This window comes from Brachyistius frenatus, unplaced genomic scaffold, assembly GCF_029030835.1.
Source record: "Brachyistius frenatus isolate BFR_SWC_R1_liver_20210118 unplaced genomic scaffold, ASM2903083v1 Contig_80, whole genome shotgun sequence".
NCBI lineage: Eukaryota > Metazoa > Chordata > Actinopteri > Embiotocidae > Brachyistius > Brachyistius frenatus.
In genome coordinates this window covers 694610-717857 of record NW_027210679.1, presented here as the reverse complement: position 1 = coordinate 717857, position 23248 = coordinate 694610, and the positions used below count along the sequence as shown (strand labels likewise).

The following is a 23248-nucleotide window of genomic DNA, read 5'->3' as shown; positions in this document are numbered from 1 at the left end:
AAAACAAGGAAATAAATAATATTTCAAACTGTTTTAGAGTAGCAGGTGCAAAACTGTTGCAATATGAAAGCTTTAGAAATTGAATAAAGGAGATGAAAGCTGTATTATTCCCTTATTTTTTTTTTCTTTCACTGTTAGATGTAAATAATCTGAAACAAGCCGTGAGCCAGATTGTAAAAACAATGAATGACCTACCTACTGTTAGCTCTGGTTCATTCATGCAGTCCCAGAGGGAGTAACGAATGAAATAAATGGACTGATGAACAAATAAACAAATGAAATGTTTTGCACATACTTCACAAGTGCTTGGACCTATTCACTGCTTAGTCCAGAAAAATAATCTTGTTTGAAAGTCTTTCACAATTCTGTATTTTAGCATTTCTTCTATCTGCTGTTGACAGATGTTGATTTTATTTAGAAATCATGCGGATTCAGTTTTTGAAAATAGCACGAACCTTAATGGGGATCAAATTCATTGGAATGAAGTAGTGATGATAAAGTACAGGCAGGCTGTTCATTTCTTTTTTTGTTTAACTTTGCAGCTAATTTCAAATAAAATTAAGTTAGAAAAAAGTTGATTGATTATTTTCATGAATTATTTTTCTTTATAAACCTAAGCTGCATATTTTTTTTTTTTACAATGGTGATCGTTTCTTTTTTTATAACTTTAAATTAACAGTGGGGTTTCCACAGTATTAAGCACATGGCCGTTTCAGCGTTTGTTTTTATCCATATCAGTGGCTGGAAAAGGGAAATAAAATGAAATAAAATTCCCATCGCAATACACTACAAGTATCTTCCCTGAAAATGGAGGCAGGTCCCCACAATGTTCCCAAGTAAACACATTTTTGTCCTCACAAATAATATAAGTAAACACACACACAGGCACGCACACACGCGCGCACACACACACACACACACACACACACACACACACACACACACACACACACACACACACACACACATATTAAGTACAGGTTGGGTTGAAGGAGAAAAAGGTTTTTTTTTATTTTCATATCATATGGTTGCTCACTTTAAAACACCCACGTCACATTGAGAAACAAGAGAATGGAAAATAAATGAAAATAAAGAGAGAAAAAGCACAAGAGTTCGTACATGTCTTTCCGTGGATGTTTTTCTTCTGACCTGGGAGGAGAGGGGAGGCGGTGGACAAAGAGCGCGAGAGGGAGGGAGGACAGCATCGGCTGCAGAGCCTCGACACACCTGACCTGCTCATCCAGTCATCCCACAGTTGGGGCAGGTCAGAGGTTAAAAAAAGTTTCACAAAGTTTTATATACAAACAGCAAAATGTATTCATCCTCTGTCACAACTGGAATCGTTCTCATACACCAGATCTTTTTTTCTGTTCAATTTGAAATGAAATTCGACAAACGCTAACTAAAGATATTTGAAATTGTTATCGACTCCAAGGAAAAAAATGTGATGTCATGTTGTTAAAAAAAAAAGAAATACCACAAAATGTTCTTGCAGTGACGGTTTTGCTCAGATGTCAGTCATACAGCAGCCGTGGTTTTGGGCTCTTTGCTCTGCATGCTACATGAAGCCGTGTGAGTCATTTATGTGTTCAGATAGCAGGACAGAGCTGAGCTCTTCATACTCTGGACTTCAGATTAGAAAAATAGCTCTTACAACAAATCCATGACATACAAATTACGAGGGAACAATCAAAAAAGATGACATTATAAAAGTGTCAATATACAAAAGGGAATCCCAAATGGAAAAGATTTGCAGTTATAGATTTTCATATCGAGTCAGTTTTTGATGAATCCAGCTCAAACATGTGATCAATGGAGGAAACGGATGGGTATTTTGAAAAAAGTTGGCCTCGTCCTTTAAAAATTGATTTCAAATATACCTAAATCATTAAAAGTCTAAAAGAAATAAAAACATTCACCCACAATCAGTGGATTAAAAATCAAAGACGAAGGCTTTTGAGTCCCATTGAGTCATACATTTTAAAGTGATACTCCACGCCAAATATTTTTTAGCATTCATCTTTTTTAGTGTAGACTCAGTGGCCTTAGCCTTATACAGTTTGGTAAATAATAAGCCCGAAGATCAGGAGGACAGAAGTAGATTATGATACAGAAATGATTTGAGAAGTTGATATAGGTATATTACTGTACGGGCTTTTGAAAAGTTCAAAGTTGATGACTTCTAATGCTCTTGCTAAGAAATAAAACTAAAACAGCCACCTTTCAAGCTTTCAAATGGTCATAGTTAAAGTAATAATTCAATTTTCAGATCTGAGTCTGCAGTAAATTCACACAGATCGGATAAACTGTTATGAGAAGTAATGAAAGTAAACAGTGAGGCTAATATTAAAATTAAGAGAAGCAATTACATTGTGCTGCTATTTACTGACTGTTGAAAAAAAAAACGCAGACAGTAAATAGCATCAAAAACAGAATTTGATTGCATGAAAATAATATGGATTTTAATGTGAAGTAGTTGCCGGAGAAGCACTTTAAACCTGTCACCCCTACTTTCTACCACAGGATGGCAGTAAAGGGCTAAACATTGAACATGCTGCAAGTCAGACCAATGATGCAGGCTGTGTTTTCAAAATAAAAGTGGAACACATTTCAAGACCTTCAAGTGCTTTTATGTCTATAAAGTTTAAATGCGTACTTTGTGTTTCTTGCGACCATTTTTACCCCCTTTAAAGAGACATTTAGCTCTGAGCTGAAGCATTAAAGTAGAGGGAGGACAGGTCAGAAAGGGCTTTTGGTCACACTGCCCCTGGGCCTTCCACTTTCAGTATAAACAAAGGGACACTATGGGGCCAAAGTGGCGTCTGTATGGTCTGCTCTGTCAGTAGATCATTCTTCACCTGCTCATAAGGGCTGATTAACACATAAACTCCCTCTCTGTCCTCTTATTTAAATCCACCTCTGGAGGCGAAGTAGCACAGAAATCTTTCACATGTTGGATTTCATGAAAGTATCTACACAGTCGAGCAGCGGCTCTCGTCTCATCTCAGTCACATTCAGACATCCACAAATAAAGCAAACCCCAGTTTTGATTCACCACTCTGAGTTTTTCAGATTTTAACCATTTGACAAAACACCATCACTCTCCCCAAATCTTCCCTCCGAACGTTTTCCACGCTCTGGCTCTCTTTCTCTCTCTCTCAGCTACACCCCCGACTGTTCTCCTCTGTCGTTGCCTCGGTTTTGTCCCCCTTCCTCCTCCTCCTCCTCCTCGTCTTCCTCCTGTGCAGGCTGAATCTGCTTGACCGTCTCTCTCACGCTGGAGAACTTGTCGGACTGTTCGGTGGTCGCTGTCTCTTGGTGATCTGTGGACGCACAGACTGATGTCAGAAGCAGCAGTGAAATAATCATACCTAGTTTTGCATTTAGGTATTTGTATCCAGAGATATCAGCGCTTCGTGACAACATGGAGTTAATTCTGCAGTGAGGGCAGGATGACACATATATTGACAGCTTGAAGCATTCAGTGAATTATTGGAATAGTCTATTGGCTAACTTTTTTAAAGCAAAATTACCAATAACTCCCTGCTCGAAGCTCATAAACTGAAGAGCTTTGACTTATTTACTGCAGGCAGACAAAAAAAAAAAGACATTTAAAGACATCATCATTTGTTGTTAAATAAAAACTGAAATACTAGTTTTAGTCCTAATTGATAGATTTATGTTTCTGTTTCGTTTTATGCTCTTCTCTTGGTTATTTAGTATTATTGAATAGCATATACACCTCTCAGCTATAACATTAATACCCCTGGCAGGTGTAACAGTCCAGCGATATTTAATCTTCTCTTCATAAGGATTATAATGTTCAGTTGTTATTCAATGAGTGAAAGAGGTGATACTTTATTTTAACATTCATTTTACTGTGATTTGTGGTGCACTTGAACTGCACCAGGTTACACTGAGAGGTGTTCCTAATATTTTGTCAACCCAATTCATTTTAATGGAAGAGACGTTGAAATAAACCAACACTTCTGTGAATCAGATTGAAAAATAACTTAACATTATAATCCTTATGAATAGAGGATTTATAGCTGGGCTGTTGTATCATACTTAATGCTTCACCTGTCAGTGGCTTTATGTTATATCTGATCGGTTTAGATTGATGCCTAATTCTTTCAGGCATGAAGATCGATTAGGAAAGATGAGCTTGACTTTATTGAAATAAAAAAAGAGTAATATTTCAGTAGATTGTACATTCATTTTGTGTTCATGTTTTCCTTCCAAAGCTGCAAACCAACATCAGAGTTGACCAGTATGACCAGACCCAAATATCACTGTGAAGACCGAAGCTGTGAGCGGCAGCAGGGAAGAGCCGGGCTACAATCAGTACATTTTAACATGCTGTTGGTACTTTGCGCTCATGCTCAGGGATTTACTGGGAGAGTGTGTCATCTGGGCCGACAGAGCAATAACTCTGAATGAAATGCCGCTGCTCTCGTGTGACATAATGGAGATTATAAACTATAAGTTTGCATGGTAAAACCAAACAAACAAACAGAGAGCGCAATGTGTATATGCATAAATGTTTAGTAGAATAAGATTTGTGCACTGTTTTTCAGGTTTGTTTGGCAGGGGATCAAATTTACACAAATATTTTAACGCAGGTTAAACTCATTGGCCTCGCTCTGCACATTAATCCGGTCTGGACTCCTTAACTTGTAGGTTATAGGAATGTTGGGCCATTAGCTGCAGTGTAACTTCTCACAGATATGAGGTGAGACAGCTGATATGACTGTGGAGCCGTTACTCAACACGCAGAGCTTCACCTCTGTGCCCGCGGGTCAGCACACAAAGGAGCGAACTCTGAAAACTGTGCAGGACTCTTCCACAGAAAGCAGCAACGCTGTTCCTCTGGGAAACGAACGTGGGTTTTATATTTTGTTGCGTTACAGGAATAAATGATTTTAGAGCAGGTTAAATAATCTGAATGTTCAGGCTGTAAACGAAACCACCTGCATCATACTCCATTTCCTTAAATTGCATGTCACTTACAGTAAATATATGACTTTAACAATAATTTGTTTTGCCATTGTTTTAAAATACAATCTTAATGTAGTCAAATATTAAGATACTGTGATAAAGATACACGGGATTTTGGAAAAACTTTAGGTGATAACCATCTGGTTGAGTGTCATATAATGTTTCCAACTAAATAAATACAAAATTTAGTGATAATATATGAATGAGAATAAATATGATATAAACTTGGGCTAAAGATATTCAGGCATAAGTTTGATGTGTTTTAGACAACTTTTCAACACCTCTTTCTTTAGTTTTTTGAGGAAAAGCAACTATGGTGTTTTATATCAGAAGAAAAACAAATACAAAATTTCACATTATGTGAAATGCGATAAATATGCAGACACCATCAGGATAAATGTACAGGAAAAAGGGGGAAACTGGGCCATTCATACAAACTGGAAGGAAAAATACACTTTTAGATACTCTTACATTGCTGAATATTTTCAGTCTGTGAAGTTTCACTTTTATATGTTCTGATAAGATATTGTGATATGAATTTATAGTAAACAAATCTTCCAGATTTTGTTTGAAAAGAATGTTTTTTGTTTTCAACTCCGATAACTTTACTAAGTAAAATCATACAATGTAGTAGCAAATCTGACTTGTGACATTTCAATTCACTTCAGGATGAAACTCTTTTTCTACTATTAAACTGGATTGCAGCTGTGTTTTGAATTCTTCACACTGTTTATGCTGAGAAAAATACCAACTTCCGAGCCAAACGACACCCAGGAAATGAAGTCGCAGCAGCCAGCAGTTGTGTTCTTATGACAGCTTTGAAGCATCTCAAGGTGTTTTTTTTTCCTTTCATTAAAATAACAGTGTCGTCCTTGTGTGGCTCTCTCGGTCACAGGCGGCTGACAAGAGAGCCTCCCTCTCACCAGTAGCTTTGGTGGAAGACGCATCCTTACCATCCTCTCGCTGCCAGTGGTCCTCTTCCTCCTCCCCTTCACAAGGGTCTTCCAAAGGAGGGTAGACACCTAGGTGCTGCATATGCGCTTCAGCCATCTTCTGCACAGCTACACACACACACACACACACACACACACACACACACACACACACACACACACACACACACACACACACACACACACACACACACACACACACACACAAAGAGGGAGAGACGGCCATACAAACACATGGACACGGGCACAGGGATAGAGGGAAATGTTGTTTTACCACGCTTCAACACTGTCAGGTTTTTTTAATCAAGCCTTGGAGGGGGGGGGGGTTGAAAACATGCCAAGCAGGCAGGAAGCCAGTTAAACACATGCACTGACAGACAGACAGGCAGGCAGCTACAAAACGGTATCCCACACCGATTTTTCTTTACAGTAGAGCATCCGCTGTTGTTTTCCACCCTTTCTCTCACCCTGTTATCCCATCTGTTTGTTTGTACCCTTGTCTCTCCTCGACGTGCCTTCCCTCCACATCGTGCTATCTCACTGACTCACCCTCAAAGTGATTAAGTCTCTTCCTCCCTGAACACCCTCCTCTCCTTTTGATATTATCTCAGCCCCCACCCCACCCTCTTCCCCCTCCTCATTTCCTCCAGGTGACCTTGGCTTCTCTCTCCTTCATTCTTTCACACCCTCAGATACACAGAGCAACACTCAGGCAGGTCACTTTTATTTCATTTTGTATTTTTTTTGTAGCTTAAGGTGAGTTATGCAACTAGAAATGATTTCCGAGTTCGCTCTCTCTTCCACTCTCTGTGTCTCAGCTGATGAAGGGCAGATTTCTGATGCAGGAACGCTGCTTCCTGGCTCATTATATCATCAGTCGACATGCGACGACGACGACGGCGCACACTCAGAAATCCCCAGTAAATGAAACTCCACTGACAAACTCGTCGTCTTTAACGACCACATGCAACAAAGGACACAAAAGAAAGCACATGTATGCATTCTACTCATGTCTATATGTGTGTTGTGTGTGTGTGTGTGTGTGTGTGTGTCACAGCAGTATACACAACTGACTGTAATCCTGGATGATCCAGACTTTCCTAGACTCACACTCAGTGTCTCGCAGCTGTCACACTCTAATCTCTCTCTTTCTCCCTTTCTCCCTCTGTCACACACAGATATACAGACCATGTTGTAGAGTATAATAAAAGCATAGAAAATCATAGAAAACAAACCCATGCATATCAGAAAAGGCACATGCGTAGAAAGAAAAGACACACAGCCTTTTAATGCATATCTACCCTTCTGTCACATGCACTCCCCCCCCCCTTTGTCTGCTATAAGACATCGGAGAGCTGGGAGGAAGGTGACTGTAGCGAAGCATGGTAAAACAAGCACTCAAACACTGGGATGAATCACAACACACACAACCACCACCTGTAAGGAATGAGGCCTGCACCAACCTTTGAGTGATGGAGGCTGATACACGTTTGGATTGACACGTTTTGGTTTGAGCACTCCGTTCTCTCCTACGACCCACTGAGGACAAAGACAGGCAAACATTAAACTCCGTTGATGGGGTGGAGTTATACTGATGGAGGTCACAATCCACAGACACTAAGTATCAGAAAGTGTTTTGACTTCACCTTTACCTGATGGGTGGATTGATCGTCCTCAGGAGACGTTTGGTCGGCTACTCTGAAGAGTGTGGCGGGTGTGGGCCTCCTGCGTCGGATCTATAAACAAACACACACAAACATAAAGGGCAGCCATAAATAAATGAATAATTCAAATTGCTAACACTGTATTATTCATAATGCTCTCCACAAAGTCGTATCAATCACGTGGAAAATGTTGACATTTCACGCTGGCGAAGGGGCATGATGGGTCCACGCTGACTTCATTAGTGATGGCTGATGGGTCCGCAGCCAACAGCAAGTTTCACCACTCAATAGTGCACAGGTCAGAGCACATGCTGCGGTCAGTGGAGCAGCGGCAAGAGTCAAAACTCTGATTTTACAAACAGACAGAGAAAGTCTTGTAGTGTAGAACAGAAGCTAAACTGATGCCTTAAATTATCCAGCATTCAAGAGCCGTTAAAACTTTTAATTCAGGATTTATTGGAGATGAATGACCTCCTCACATATATACAAGTGGGTCTTATCACATGTGGGCACCATTTACAGAGAGTTCGTGGAAAAGGGGATTTTGGACGAAATGAACGACAGAAATCCGCCCAGACTCTCCGGTTCACCGTTTAATTTCCTTCTACAGCTATACACACACACACACACACACACACACACACACACACACACACACACACACACACACACACACACACACACACACACACACACACACACACACACATAGCTCCATGGAGGCTCAACTCAGGTAGCTGACGGCCTCAGAGCAGAACCAGGGCCAGACGAACACTGCAGGTCTCACACTGTATACAGTCAAGTCTCTGTCCCTGGATGGGAACAAACGCCCAGCTGTGCCCATCACACCCTCCAGCTCACAGTGTCGTGGCCGGCCTGTGAGAATTCATTCATCAAAAGAGCTGATTGTGTTGGATTTAGAGTGAAACCGAGGGGGGAAAAAAAAATGTCGAGTATGAAACATGGTGCTGCAGGGACAGAAGTTACGTTTTTGGTTGTTTTATCGCAAAACATATGAAGTGTTTTGGAACATTATTAACATACTGACACACTAATGCAACGCAGAGGATTAATAATTTAATCATTTCAATTAATTACTTTGATGTCAACAGTTAAAGTCATTAATCATGTGTATTATATGACAGTAAATCAAACATCTTTTGGTTTCGGATCGTTTGACGTCGAACTCTTGGAATTTTTATTTTCTGATGACTCATAAATTATTAAGCAGCTCATCTGAAAAATAGTCTAATCCTTCATTGGTGATGAAAATGATCATTAGTTTTCACCTGTTCAGAGATTTTGCTTATGCTTTAGCAGTGGTTTAAAGTTTCTGTGGATCTTTACTACATCCTTTTTCACTGTGAGTCACAACTAAAGCAAACTGCGAACTCTTTACAAGCCACATTTCAAACAAAGAGGAAGTGATTGTTTGATACTCAAAAAATAAGTCAGGGAGAAGCATCACTTTCCTGAAACGCTCAGGTGAGTAGAGTCTGTGAGGCCCTTCTGTGAGCTCAGCGCTTTGGCCGACAATTGTGAAGAAAATTATAGCTGACATTTTGGACAACTGTTGGATAGAATAAATTGTTGTAAAAAAATAAAAGCAGAGCAGTTAAGTGCACTTGGCAGGTCAGACAAACAAGCTATTGAAAGTTGTCCTCTGCAGCGAGCCAACCTTGGCCCCAACATGAACCTGTGCGCTGCTGTTTACGGCATCACCGCACCACATCATAGGAGGAGAGTTAAGTATCCCGGCTCTGTTTTGTGTAAAACGGCACGCCTCCTGTTTGTGTTCGTTTCTCTTTTTTTCGTCGTGTTAGGCGAGGTGTTGCCAAAGCAGAGGCTTGCCGGGCCGCGTGGCGGAAATCTGCTCCCGTCAAATTGGACAACACAGAGTAATCAAGCGTGGATTTCACCTTTATTTACGCAAATTTTAATCTCATCATGCAACTTCCAGCTTTCCTGTCTCCCTTGGATCTCTCACATTATCTGTCATGCTCCTCTCATTTCTATCTCACTTGATCCTCTGCTTCATCTATCCTGTTTACTTCCATATCCATCCTTCATTCCTTGACAGTGACATTTACCCACATCGACTATCTTCCTGTCCTTTGCATTACCAGAGTGCATCATGTCTAAAATCCTATTATTATCCTTTTATTGGCTGACTTGTCTGATCTTCCCTTTTCCTAATTTGATCTCTCTCTTTCTCTCTTGAATAGCAGGGAACATAACGGTGCTTCCTCTGACCTCCTTCTGTCTCCCCTGGCAAGGTGCTGAGGGCCCGGGGCGTCACACTGCTCAGAGCCCTGCTGTCTCTGCCCGCCTGACACCTGCTACCCGCCTTGCAGGGCAGCCGGAGGTGGTTCACACAGAGAGAGAGAAAGAGCGTACACCAGATGTTACCATGACCAAACTGAGTCCTCCAGGTCCTGAGGAATTGAAGCCATTAAACTGGGGAAACCACTGGATTGTTCCTCAGGTTTCTTCTATTCTTTTATAGGTTATGATAAGAGGTCAAAGGGGAAACCAAGAGGGGACCACCCGATGCTTCTGACAGTCATAGCCTGTAATTCCAACAAATTCTCACATTAAATCTGACACAATTACTTGCCTGACCTTTTAGTTGGTTGCTATTTGTTGACTATAATATCATTTTTCAATTTAGCTGATCAATGGGAATATTTTCAGTTTTTCTCCATTTTATATCAGAGTAAAACGAATGTCATCTTCGATGGACATTTCCACTGTTTGGCATCGCATGTAATAACTCACGTCCGTCCACTAGGATACTGCTTCAGTGTCACATTTTGCCCCAGGCACATAAGACCTGCTCGTTGAGGAGGACATGTGACAAGAGAGTACGAGAAATGTAGGATGTTTGGGGATGATTAGACAGAACAAGCACATAACGTTCACGAAGAAATAATTATTGTAATTTCTTTTACATAACACATGTAACTTACGTAAAGTGCTCTTGTGACGTACATACCGTTAGATCCATATGCTTATTTGAACCAAAACCATGATCTTTTAGCACACGGTTTTTAGCGCATAAACCTAAGGCAGCTTACTTTATACACCTCTGCGAGTTAAAAAGTGACACTTACATGTATCCTCTAGTGGACTGACAGGCGTATTGCATACTTTGGCGGGATACAGCGTTGATTTCACTTTCTGAATTTATTTTTAGCTGCCAGACCTCTTCTTTTAGTTTTTGAGGTATGTTTGTGTTCCATTATTCAACTTAAAGTGACAGTAAAGTTTGGTCACTGCTCTTTTTATGGAAATACTCTTCAGGGTAAATCCATGGGACCTGCTCCTAATTCATTAATATGTATTAAAACAAAATACCAGCTAAACATCAAGTTCAAATTTCCACAACAATGCATGCAATGTCCCAGACCAAGAAACTAAAGGTATCAGACCATTAGTTTAATAGATATTAATTCATTAATATCTATTAAAACATATACAGTGGTCCCAGACCATTTTCTGTATATTAATTCATTAATATCTATTAAAACATATACAGTGGTCCCAGACCATTTTCTGTAAAAATGAAAATTACTAAACAAAAATGATCACACTGTCCAAAGTCCATTTCATGAACCAACAGTGGTTCACTGAAAGATACAGTTGCATAATGAAAAGAGGAAAAGATTCATAACTAAAGAGTCAATTTTTCATTCACTCAAATGGTGATAAAAAACAAAACAAACAGGCACAATGAGATAAATGGAAGGTAAAATGATTGGGTGGAATAATGGAGGTCACTGAGAAGCATAATCTGATGATCTATTTACCCGAACGGATGCAGTCTCTCTCGCTGTGTGTGTGTGTGTGTGTGTGTGTGTGTGTGTGTGTGTGTGTGTGTGTGTGTGTGTGTGTGTGTGTGTGTGTGTGTGTGTGTGTGTGTGTGTGTGTGTGTGTGTGTGTGTGTGTGTGTGTGTGTGTGCATGTGGTTGTTGTACTTGTCTACATAATCATCATTGTGGTCTTGTGAAATGTCAAGACATGACCTCCTGAAAATGACAGCAGTCCATTTCACAGGTGAAGTGTAGCACAGTTCATAATAAATAACATTCATTCGTCAGACGTGGGTGTTTTTCTGTTTTTGTGCAAATGTACATACACCAAGCAGTGGCGGCGGTGGTGACGCACTGTTGTGTGACACGGCCGATGCCAGATGACATAAACACACACGGTGTCTCTAGTAATTTTCCAGCCTTAAAACCACCCCACTCTGCCCAAGTTACATAATATTGTATGTTGACTTCCTCATTTACGGCAACACTGGGGCACAGCGTGTGAGATTACTCCAGCTCCATGCTTTATCCCTCCATCCCCTCCCTCCCCCTCCTCTGCCTCTCTAAACCTCCCTGCCCCCAATCTCCCAAACCCTCTCCACCACTGGCAGCAATTGTTTTTTTGTACCTAGATCAGTCGAGCCACGCCGGGCTTGCACTCAGGGGCTCGAAGTGGCCTTTCAGTGGCTCCGCAGGTGCACGCCTGCAGGCTTCACCGAGAGGCAGTTCGCACCTCTCCAGGTTTCAGAAAGAGCTTTGGTCTCAATGAAAACATTGGCTCGTGGATCATAGTTATAGAAAGGAGTTCATCTAAAGCTTGGGTGTAAAAACAAATAATGTGCTGACTCTGCACTGTGTGAGGAGGAAGAGGGAGAGAAACTTCTGGATTCAATAAAAGATGGTACAACAAAGTATTTGGCTATATGAAATGATATAAAATACACCTTTTGTGTGTTTTAGTCAGCTAAGTATCAGGTGAGTAATCTATCAGTAGACTACAGCACACAGTGTCAGTGCCACGTCTGGCCTCGAAAAGTACACACATATGACCAGGGTTGAAAAGGGAGGTCATGTGATGAAGGTCATGTGACAGAGGTCATTTGACAGACTACAAAACTTCTAAAGTCTGAACAGGAAGGCAGGTTATATTTGATAATTTTTTTTAAATAAAAGGTTATGTTTTAATAATCAATACTTTCATGGATTATTCTGATGTTTTCTTCAAACCTCTGTAAAACAATTTCAGAGTGTCTATTCTGACGGCCCATTTAAATCATAATCTCCTGAAACAAGTTGTTTGTTTTTAACTTTGTCAGGTTTAATTGGAGGCAAAGCGAACAGGTAGCCAGGAATGACTCTAATGTCGGGCTCCACCTTACTGTGCTGTCTCAGGTACATGAGTCACTGGTAACTGTTGACTTGGCATGTTTCGGAGTGCACACTGGCATGTGTGCGTTGGCTCAGCACTGTCTGGCGTAGCAGCCTGGGTGCAGATTGGCTGATGTGGGTCTGCTCCCCAGAGGCCGTCCTCTAAGCTGGTGCTCTCGCGGTTCGGGCCTATAAAAAGCGGCTGCTGCAGGACAGCATAAACTAGATCGGAGCGGGTCTCCGGGGGCTCCGTGGGATGAGACAGAAAGGCTCTAAAACTGCACCAGCGTTAAAAGTCGGCCGTCTCCAGAGGAGTCCGCTGTGCAGAGCTGGCCATGACGCAAAGACAGCACAGAGAGAAACCCACCTCAGATCTCCTTCCCCATTAGCCTCCCTCCCTTGTGTCCAATAGCGCTCCATTACATCGGGTCATCCTATCAGGCAGTGTGTGTCAGCTGTCTGTGATGGAGGTGGGAGCCTCAGGTCCATATGAAGCTCCTACTCTCTGGAGGTACGGATGTAACCCAGCTCCAGATGGATAGATATAGATCCATACAGTATTGATTGGCAGTTATGACATCTGCCCGCAGGCATGGCCACTACATCCCTCGGAAAGAAGGACTCATATATGTGCATGGCATACAGGAGCACAGTATGTCGATGGGAACATAGTGAAATGAAGGTTCAGGCAGGAACTATATGGACATTCATTTGCCTGATTAGAATAAATATAAAAGAAATGTTGGATCCTAAACCAACTGACAATAAAAGCAACCTAAAGCTGTTGGTAAAATGCTGACAGGAAGACATGTAAATGACATACAGTCATTTCAGTGTGTTTTTATTGCTGACATTTTAGTTTGCATTTAACAGTTTAGATTTTCTTTGGTTTGCATTTGTGAGTTTGCTCTTTGTGTGTCCTAATCCAGAAAGATCAATGATTTCATTACGGGTTGATTTGTGACCCCTTGTTTCCTTAATTGATTCTGTAACCGATTAAAACTGACTCCCGACGAGTTCTGTTCACTCTGACTAACTGTACAAGTCTTTACCTACCTCAAACATAACACCTGAATATCAATTTCCTTTTCTCTTGCTATTCACCTCAGCTCTGTCCATGTCTGAGTCAGCGGTACTCTGCTGCAGTTTCATTTCATCTCTGCGGTTGTGATCTTTAGCGGGATTGAACTCAATTAAACAGCCATGATCTTGCCCTTTTTTCCCGAGCCGTGCCCCCGTGTGAGGCTTTTAAATTGGAGCGTCAGAACCCCATGTGGGGCTCTAAATGCAATCTAGCAATGAGTTCAATAATGCAATAAGGTGAAAAATGATCCCGCCTGCTATAAGATGACTGGTTTTTTTTTTTCTGCTTGTGCATTACTCATGCAGACGAATACAACACTTCACGGATTAATGTGTTCTACAAGATCGGTTATAACTGATTAAAACTGACTTCCGACGAGTTCTGTTAACTCTGACTAACTGTCATTAGTGAAACATTTGGTTTTATTGTTTTAACTATTCCAAGGATGTTTAAACTCTAAAGCATGAGTGCATTTTTGTTTATTCGACATCATCGTTTTATCATCATTTCTACATGATGTTTTGTTTGTGAGCATTTTCACACTGCAATTTCATGAATTAGATTTAATAAAATTTTGTGTTTTGGTCGAACAACATGTCTGTTGTCAGTGTTAAACCTATAATACCAGGCCACAAGATGTTTCCATAAGCATGACAGGAAAACAAGCAAAAGTGATCACAAAAAAGCTCATTGTGTTCATTCATCACTAACAGACGGTGCTGCACTCAACTCTTATAATAGAGTTATAATAATAATATAATAAAATACGTTTCCAGCTGTTTCAAAGAGGGTCAAGGACACTGCGACGCAAGTTTAAACCCCGACTGTCAGATTTGCACAACGTGCTCATTCCTATTCAAATACATGGCATCACTGAATTCCCACAAGTCGGAAAGGCCGCCGCATGGTCCTCCTCCACATTTACGCAACACTTCTGCAGTGACCTTTAACCCCACCACTGGCTAACTGAACAAACAGATGGGCTGCAGATAGCATCTGGAGGGGCTCTCCAATGACCCCCAAATATGAAATGTAATCACGCTGCACCCACTGGCACAATGATATCATACTCAGACAACCCCCCACCCCGGCCCACTCCGTCTCCTCTGTCTCACAGTACCTCCCAGCATTTATGTAATTAGCTGCTGATAGCAGTTTGGCCTGTTGTTCCAGACACTGTTGGAAGGAAGGTTTTGCCATCACAGCACAGCACAGTGGCTGATGAGTGACAGGAAGCCACTTGCCAGGCCACAGCGCACACCAGGGAAAGTGCCAATCAAAGTTCTCATGGAGACGATGGCATCACTGACAGCCTGTAATCACGGAGTTAATTCTCCTTTTTCTCGTTCATGCACTCAAATTCAGGGATGTCACGGTGTGCGGCTTACAAAGAGCAGTTCCAGAGGTCAACAGGCAGCAACAAACAGAGGACACAGCCGCTTGTAGTTACTCATCTACAACGTCACATATACCCACCGGTGATAAATGACAAAAAGGTTACTGCTGATAGTTGCTATGCAGATTACATGTCTTTGTTTTGGTTGCAAAAGTAACAAAGATTTGTTCGCAGTAATTTTAAATGGTTTAGAATAGCGAAAAAGTATTTATCATCTGATTGCGTAAATTACAAATATTTGTTTTGTATCCCAGGCAGGTCAAACTTTTTGTTTGTATAACATCCCAGTTTGACTACATTTAGACCACCTCAATATGCAGTTATCATCACACATCTGCCTCAAATATTTTGTCTAGTGGGGGCCTCCTTGGTTCAAGATGCTATCAAAGAGATATTTGGACAGAACCAGCGACAGGTGCACCGAACATCCATTATAATAATAAACATGTGGCTAACTTGGTGGTTGTGGTTTGGTTAAGTTTGGGTACCAAAAGTACTCGGTCAGTAAAAGTTCATTTGGGTTTGGGTTGAACTCGCGCAAGTTGCGTAATGTGATGTTGGTTACGTAACTTAAAAATGTTGCGTAAGGTAAACCTTGATGCGTAATTTAAAATAAATCAGTGTTGACATTGGAATGTGAGCAGCGGTGAAAGTCCCGTTTTTGATATCATCCAACAACCCCAAACCAGCGCAGACTTTGTCCCCCTTTGTACTACTGCGTCACATGACTGCCTCTTTTGCTCACGTGATAATAATTACAGCGAGTAGACGTCGCAGTTATTCAACCTTCTGGCCTACGAGAAGGTGCCGGAAGTTCAGCAGGCCCCTACAATCCGTTTGATAACGGTCAGATTCGTGTGGATATTTTGTGCGTAGTAACCTTGTTTTGGTTTTGGGACACTCCCTCCCAAACATATTGAAGATGACCTGTTGTGCCCCTGTGCAAGCTCATTAAGTCGCAGGCAGATAAAAACACTGAAAAAACGTCTCAACTACTGCGCTGAAAATCAGAGATTACAACTCGCACAACAGCAATAACATAATGCTACGTCTTTCCTGTGTTGATGAAACAGGGATTGAGACCAATCCCATTTGTTTTGAGTCATGCTTCAGTGCTCCTCTTAATATGCCTACATCATTGTGACCGTCCTGTGGCGGGTCCAGCTACAGCAGCTGACCGTAGAGGGGTCAAATCAGGAGGGTGGAAGGCAGCTGAAAGTCACAGTTTGAGATCCTGATACAGCTGCCGTGGAAATACTGACTTCTGACGACATTTGGTGACGTCAGCTCCTGATCACCTCCAGATTTTGTCCGGCTCTGATCCCCCCCACGCCTCCGTTTCTAGTCCCTGGTGCACCACTGCTACCCCTCTAATCCTCTCCTCCTTTTCTCATCGCAGATATGGCTATTGTTTGTTGCAGTGGCCAGGGTTAAAAGATGAAGTGCTTAAGATGCACTGTGTTCTCTCTGCACCACCACAGACAGAAAAAAAAAAAAAAAGAAGAAGTGGATTTGCACTTAGAAATGATTGAATACATATAACAGGGATATACTGTATCTCTTCGTACGCTGACTACAGCCTGACTTTGTCTGACTAAAGATGAAGTGAGAGAGTGGGTAAATTTAGGATTTGTTGACCACAGTGCGGAAAGGCTGGATGTGCGACAGCATCGCAGGCCGTCAGGTTTTGTAGCGTACCCGTGCATGCCCGAGGTGCAGCAGGCATTATGGCACATCTTCAACTTCCCTGTGTACACTGTAATCAGGTGACAAATCACTCTGCCCGCGCTCAATATTTATGTTTTCTAACTGTTTACACATTACACATCCATGCACACAGAGCCATGGGTAAATGATAGACTGATTGGTTCTTCAAGAGAGGCTGATATTCAGAATAAAATACAAAAGATGAAATGGGATAAACAGGTTTTCTTGTACAGAAACTGTGCTGCTTAAATAAAATGGAAAAACAACATGAAAAGAAACTTTGTGAAAAGCTTCTATGGGCAGATACAGGCCGCGAACATGTTGCTCCAGAGTCATAAACTAATCAAAACGCCTGGACTGTCAAAAGCAGGGAGGAACAAACACATACGTAACCCAGAGTAGACAGAGACCCATTGATTGTGTCCAAACTAAAATTCAAATGTGTGGTTTCAGCCGAGGACATTCATCTTTTATTTTATTTTTTTCATTAATAATTTATTTCCCAATTAGTTCTTGCCACTACAAATAGCCACAAACTGCGTTGGGCAGGAAAGTTTACATGCAACATAAAAACAAAAATCTGTTTCATAAATGTGACAGTTGGCGTCACTGGGCTAAGTGAGTCAGACCACCACAGTGGCATTCCTCACTGTCCACATACAGGGAAAAGATCACTGCACCCTTGTGTCCAGTCCCAGCATGCTTTGTGCCATCCGACAAGAAGTTCTTTCTGTGAGTGCATGTTGACAGTCCCCCAGACTGCCTATGTTTACCCACAAACACTCGCTTGCATCAAAGGTCACTGTCTGATGTTTAACCCAGCAACTGGACCGGGGAGATTGACGGTGGGGAGAGGATGGGGGAGATGCGGCGGGGAGAGTGGGCGGGGACGATGGCCTCCCTAACCCCTTCAGGTTTATCATAGATTAATGTGGACCAGTTTGCTGTTGGGAGCTTCTGTACGAGTGCCTTTTTCCCGTCCTTTGATATTCCCTTTCATATTCTGAGTTTTATGTCAACTCAAAGGGTCAGCCTGAGCATGACAATAGCAGGCTGACTCAAGAGAAGGGAAGCATTGAGAGACATCTGCTTGTTGAGTCCACAGGGAGGCAGCCTTGGAGGGAATCAGGGGATGCAGTGTCTGCGCCATGACCCTAATCTCTGTCCATTATGGGCATTACCCTACATCACTTGCACAAGCACGCAGGATTGGTGTGTGTGTGTGTGTGTGTGTGTGTGTGTGTGTGTGTGTGTGTGTGTGTGTGTGTGTGTGTGTGTGTGTGTGTGTGTGTGTGTGTGTGTGTGTGTGTGTGTGTGTGTGTGTGTGTGTGTGTGTGTGTGTGTGTGTGTGTATGGAGTGGTGTCAGGGATGGTAAACACAACCATGTGCCTTCTCTGGGTTGTTGTAGACAGTAATAGTGATGATCCTGACCTCTCAATGTGAGGAATACTTTAGGATACTAATCTTAAAAGGTTGTTATTTCTAGAAGATGCTTGGATGGCAGAACACAGCCACGGGCATCAAAGACATCCGGGATGGCACTGGAAAGCAAGAAAGGAAATATTATGATGACAAATGGAGTCTAAAAGGACTCTGGGTAGTAGAGGGTTTCACTAGTTTTACCACTGGACGGAAAGAAAAGGTTTTACACAATGATGTAATGTAACAGTGAGTCAAATGAGGTGAGAAGATTTTACTTGTGTCCAAAATGAGAAGCAAGTGACTGCTAGTATAATGCAAAGAGCCAATTAAGGGGTTTCAGTGTTTCACTATCTTCAGCCTCGACATTAGTGATTAAAATGTTCCTTTGAAATCACAGAAGGTAATTTTTGAAGACAGTGAGCACTGCAAACACCTTTGATAAACTCAAGAAGACACACAATAACGTCAACATTTTCCAAAATAAAACCAATACAATGTACATGAAAATACCAAGAGGGGTCAACAATAGATGGTTTCTGCTCTTGTCTGACCTCCATATGTGGTTTTACAGACATTAAATTATAGTACACGTTCACAAACAGGTGAGAAATAATCGCTACGATTATCTTACACCTTTGAGGCATGCACAAATAACTGCTGTTTTCTCCCACAATGTGCAATATTTTCACTGAGTGGGAGGTACGAAAGCGTCTCTCACACCATCAAAGAGCATTCACGCTCGCATATCTCCAAATATGTAGCACCACCAATGTAAACAACCTTTTCAGATGGGCAGAACTGTCCATTAAAGTTGACCTTTTCGATACCAACTGCGGGGGAGCTTTCGACGACATAGTTGTGCAGCCCCGTTTCCATAGTAACGAGGGCCCCGGCAGTTCAGTCGATAGCGGTTTTGGGGGGTTTAAATACCATCGGAAACAACAGTAAGGAGTTACCAGTTGTGTAACAAGTTCCAAAGAATGGTTTAGTCATTGAAATTCATTAGCGAAGACGGACTTGTGGGCGCCAGTAATTGCAATGGGAGGGGAAGGGAATGAATTGAGTGTCATTAACCATTATCCCTGCCCACCCACACGTCCCTGGAGAATCTCGTCCGCTCCGAGTAGATGCTATCTGCTTTTAAACACACATAAACACATCCTCTCCTGAATGCTCCTTCTGTTTCCCATGAGCCGCTTCAGCGCGTTTGTTGCAACAACGAACATTCATCCACCTACATCCACAGTATCGTAAACAGGCAACCTCAGGCTTTATATTTGCATTGGTATGACATGGAAGCTTGACTGAACTGGTGTCCAGAACATGTTGCACCAAGCTTGATGCAGAAGCTTCAGCACATATGACCTATCAGGAAGTAACGCAACGGGGAGGAAAGCCAGAACAATGAGCCTAAAAATAGGTGATCACTATTTGACCACACGTTGATTGAGCAAGAAAGTCCACCCCAACACAAACAGAAGTAAAACCATTTCTACGAAGGAGCAGCTGACATATGGTGCATTGATATCCTGTGGTTTCTTGGAAGAGATGATAGAGATCAGAGTGCAGTGATGAGATATATAGAGAAAATAAGAGGGGGAGGAGAGCAAGTGGTTATGTGCAGATATGAGCGGAAGTCTTGTAGGGTGCTGCAAAACATTTACATTTTAGCAAGTCTTACAGTCTATAATTATGTATTATAATCTCAAACAAGATCATAAGGTAAGGCAAGAAAATCACCATTAACTCAAGGAAACCCTGTAAAATAAATGGGAGAAACTATCTTATAACAAGCTTATTATGAGAGTAGGTGACAGGAAAGGACTGCGCATGATCTCAGGCCACTCTCGTTCATTAAAATCCTCTTCTATGACAGCTTATTAAACAAGGACAGTCGCTGAGGGAGCTGACCCCAGACAGGTGAATCCAGAGATCAGCTTTTTACATCTTTGTCTCTCTGTTTTTCCTTCATCTAGCACATCTCGCTCTCCCACCCCATTTCTCATCAAGCTCTCAGGAGGAATGAGCCAATGGCCTCGATCTTCCATGATACCGAACGGTTTTCTACTTTGGCCCACTTATCCCTGATCTAAAATAAGAGCCACCAAGCATTGGAGCCAAAAAGGAAGATCAGAGTTGTCCTGTCAAAAATGAGCCTAAACCTTTCACAGACTGTTGCAGGCCATGCTGAGTCAGTCATAAGACACTTCTGTGACAAATCAGGATTGAAGGATAAAATTGAAGGTTATGAAGTCAGACGGAGTGACAATCAGACAACACAGATCAAAATGAGTAATTATTAACAGTAGCAGTTTGTGTGACGAATAAAATGTCAAGGACTTGTTGCTGCTGCTGCTGTTGTTACAAAAGAGCGGCTTTAAACGCCAGATCATGACTTTCAATGTCATATTGTGACACAGGTGAAGATGACATGACACAGCGAGGCTCATGAGGAAACAGAGAGAGGGAAATGGCATCATAATTTCTCAACAGTGTGGCAGGCAGAGCCATCAACTCCGGCTCTGTGACAGAAAACCTGTTCAAAGGGAAAGTAAAACAGAAGCAGGAGATGCAAAGAGAAGCTGCACAAAAGTGGAGAAATTTGGCCAGTAATGATACAGCCCTTTATAAACAGTGCAGTCCTTTTCCTTAAATGATTGAATGACAGTCAGAGGGGAAACTGGTCAGTGAGAAACTCAGTTGTAAAACAGCTGAAACACACACAAAAAAAAGCATAGCTAAGAAGTAAATCTGCACAGAAGAGATTTGTCCTCATGGGTCAAACAATCACATCTCCACCGCCTGCTCACCATCTCCACTTGCCGAGGGTCCAGGTTGGTGGGTGCAGACGCTGGTACGGCAAACTGGATCTTCTTCCTCTCCTTGGGCTCCCCGTCGAGCTCGGTCGACACGGAGGGCTCCATGACTCTGGATCCTGGGGGTCTGACTCCCAGCGGAGAGGAGAAGAAGCTGCCGAAAATCTCTATAACCTCCCTGGAGGAACCTCCCACTGCTGGGTAGTCCCACTCCTGAGGACTTGTCTTCGCTCTCTTGCCTCTCACTCCTTCACACCCTGACTCCCTCTTCCTGTTTTAGGAAAGCAACAAACTGAGAAAGACTGCACCTGTCCTCTTTCCCTCTCCAGCAGTTGCTAATATCCTCCTCTTCCACTGTTTTTTTGTTTTTTTTCTCCTCCTCTTTCTCACTCTTTCCTCTTTTTGCACTCCTTTAAAACCTGTGCAGCAGGACTGAATGAGGCATGTCCTCAGATCTGGCTGTGCAGGGAGGGAAGTAGGTGGGTAAGAGGGGTGGAGGGGAGGGGCCAGTAGCCAAAAGAGGGTGGGGATATGAGGTGGAGAGGGAGGAGCCAAATGAAAATAGGGGAGGAGAGAAAAAGAGGATGTAATGAGGGGTGGAGGGGGAGCAGCTATGTTTTCCTACCTATCTAAGCTGAGGTTGATTTGCAATCAGAGAAAAAAAAATATAATAATCTCATCACATCCAGCTGAGCCTCTTTTGGCCTCTATTTGTGAATGAGAGATTTATGCTGCGAGAGGGAGGGAGCAGGGAAGGATAAACAAGAAGAGAGTGATGTGCCGGGTAATGTATGGGGATCCAGCGGCTGTAAGCACACGCGACTGACAGCACTAGATTTATGGGTGATGCTGCGACCAATGAATGTCAGTGAAAGCCCTGCTATCATCACAGAGAAACACCTGGGCTGTCTGTGTGTCAAAAGCAGAAATAAAGGAGAATTAAAAGGGGCAAAAAAGGAGAATAATTACAACAACAACAAAAAGAATACAAAGTTTTCATGACCTTGTTTTTGAACAAAGAACATTAAAAAGGAGGAGAGTGATGAAATGAGACATCAGGATTTATAGATGAAAAACAGGGAAAGAGAATGGTGGGCAAAGGAGAGAGGAGACAGATTGTTGATGGCAACATAAAGGGAATGGAGAGCGAAGGGCTGTTACAGTGCTACTTCCAGGGCCCTTGCTGTTATTTTACTCACATGGCAGAGGGATTTGGACAGTGGAGAGTGGTGGATTTGGCCTCGGGCAGAGTTTGAGCTTTGGCATGGGCTGGAGTGAAGGAGATAGCGGCGGTGGGTAGAGGAGGAGGAGGAGGAGGAGGAGGAGGAGGAGGAATGAGAAAGGCCGGAAGGGCTTTGTAGGCAGAAGAAAGAAGGTCAAGGTATATGTGACCCTGTGGGACCACGTCTGAGTCCAGAAACACTTTAAAGAGTCAGCTGAGTGTTTGTGCCGCCGGTTAGAGCAAACCAACCACGGCTGAATGATATTTATTCACTGTTTCCATGTGGGGGTGGGCGACGGTGTTGAGGGGGGGGGGCTTGACTCTGCTACAAAGCCACTCTTGTCCAAAGCACATGCCTGCAGGTGGCAGCTCATTATTGCTTCTCTTGATGCCCATGAACTCGCAAAAGGTTGCGGTTTATAAAAAGCTTTACATGTTGGAATAATTACAGATTGTCTAAGTAGTTGCTTAACGCTTCTAAATAAACTCAAATCTGTTTCCAGTCACTCACTGGCATTTGATCCAGAGTGGTTGCATAACTTCTAGTGTGTTTGGGAGGAATTGCACAATTTTTTTCAAGAGGAATGTCTCATAATCTCTGTGCAAGAGTCAGGTTGGTTCACTTCAAGCTGCAGGATTACAGCATTTAATGAAACCAGTGGTTGAGTAATTTTTGTCCAGCAATAAGGCAATGATTAAAGAATTAGAATTAGAGAATGTTTCCTCGTTAAACAGGCAGGCCAATCAGGGAGGCAACAGAAGCCTCATAGAGTCTTCAAGGAACTCTGTGTGCAATAAAAACAGG

The 23248-nt window shown here is 42.3% G+C and overlaps 1 protein-coding gene across 1 annotated transcript; it reads right to left on the bottom strand.

The window, feature by feature from the left end:
• Nucleotides 1-986: 986 nt before the first annotated feature.
• ppp1r1b (protein phosphatase 1, regulatory (inhibitor) subunit 1B) lies at nucleotides 987-21679 on the bottom strand. Its single transcript, XM_069709027.1, is given in 6 exon segments — nucleotides 987-3212; nucleotides 3214-3323; nucleotides 5952-6059; nucleotides 7415-7490; nucleotides 7604-7687; nucleotides 21216-21679. Coding segments are annotated over 6 exon segments (546 nt in total). The 5' UTR covers nucleotides 21330-21679; the 3' UTR covers nucleotides 987-3158.
• Between the last annotated feature and the right edge of the window lie 1569 nt (nucleotides 21680-23248).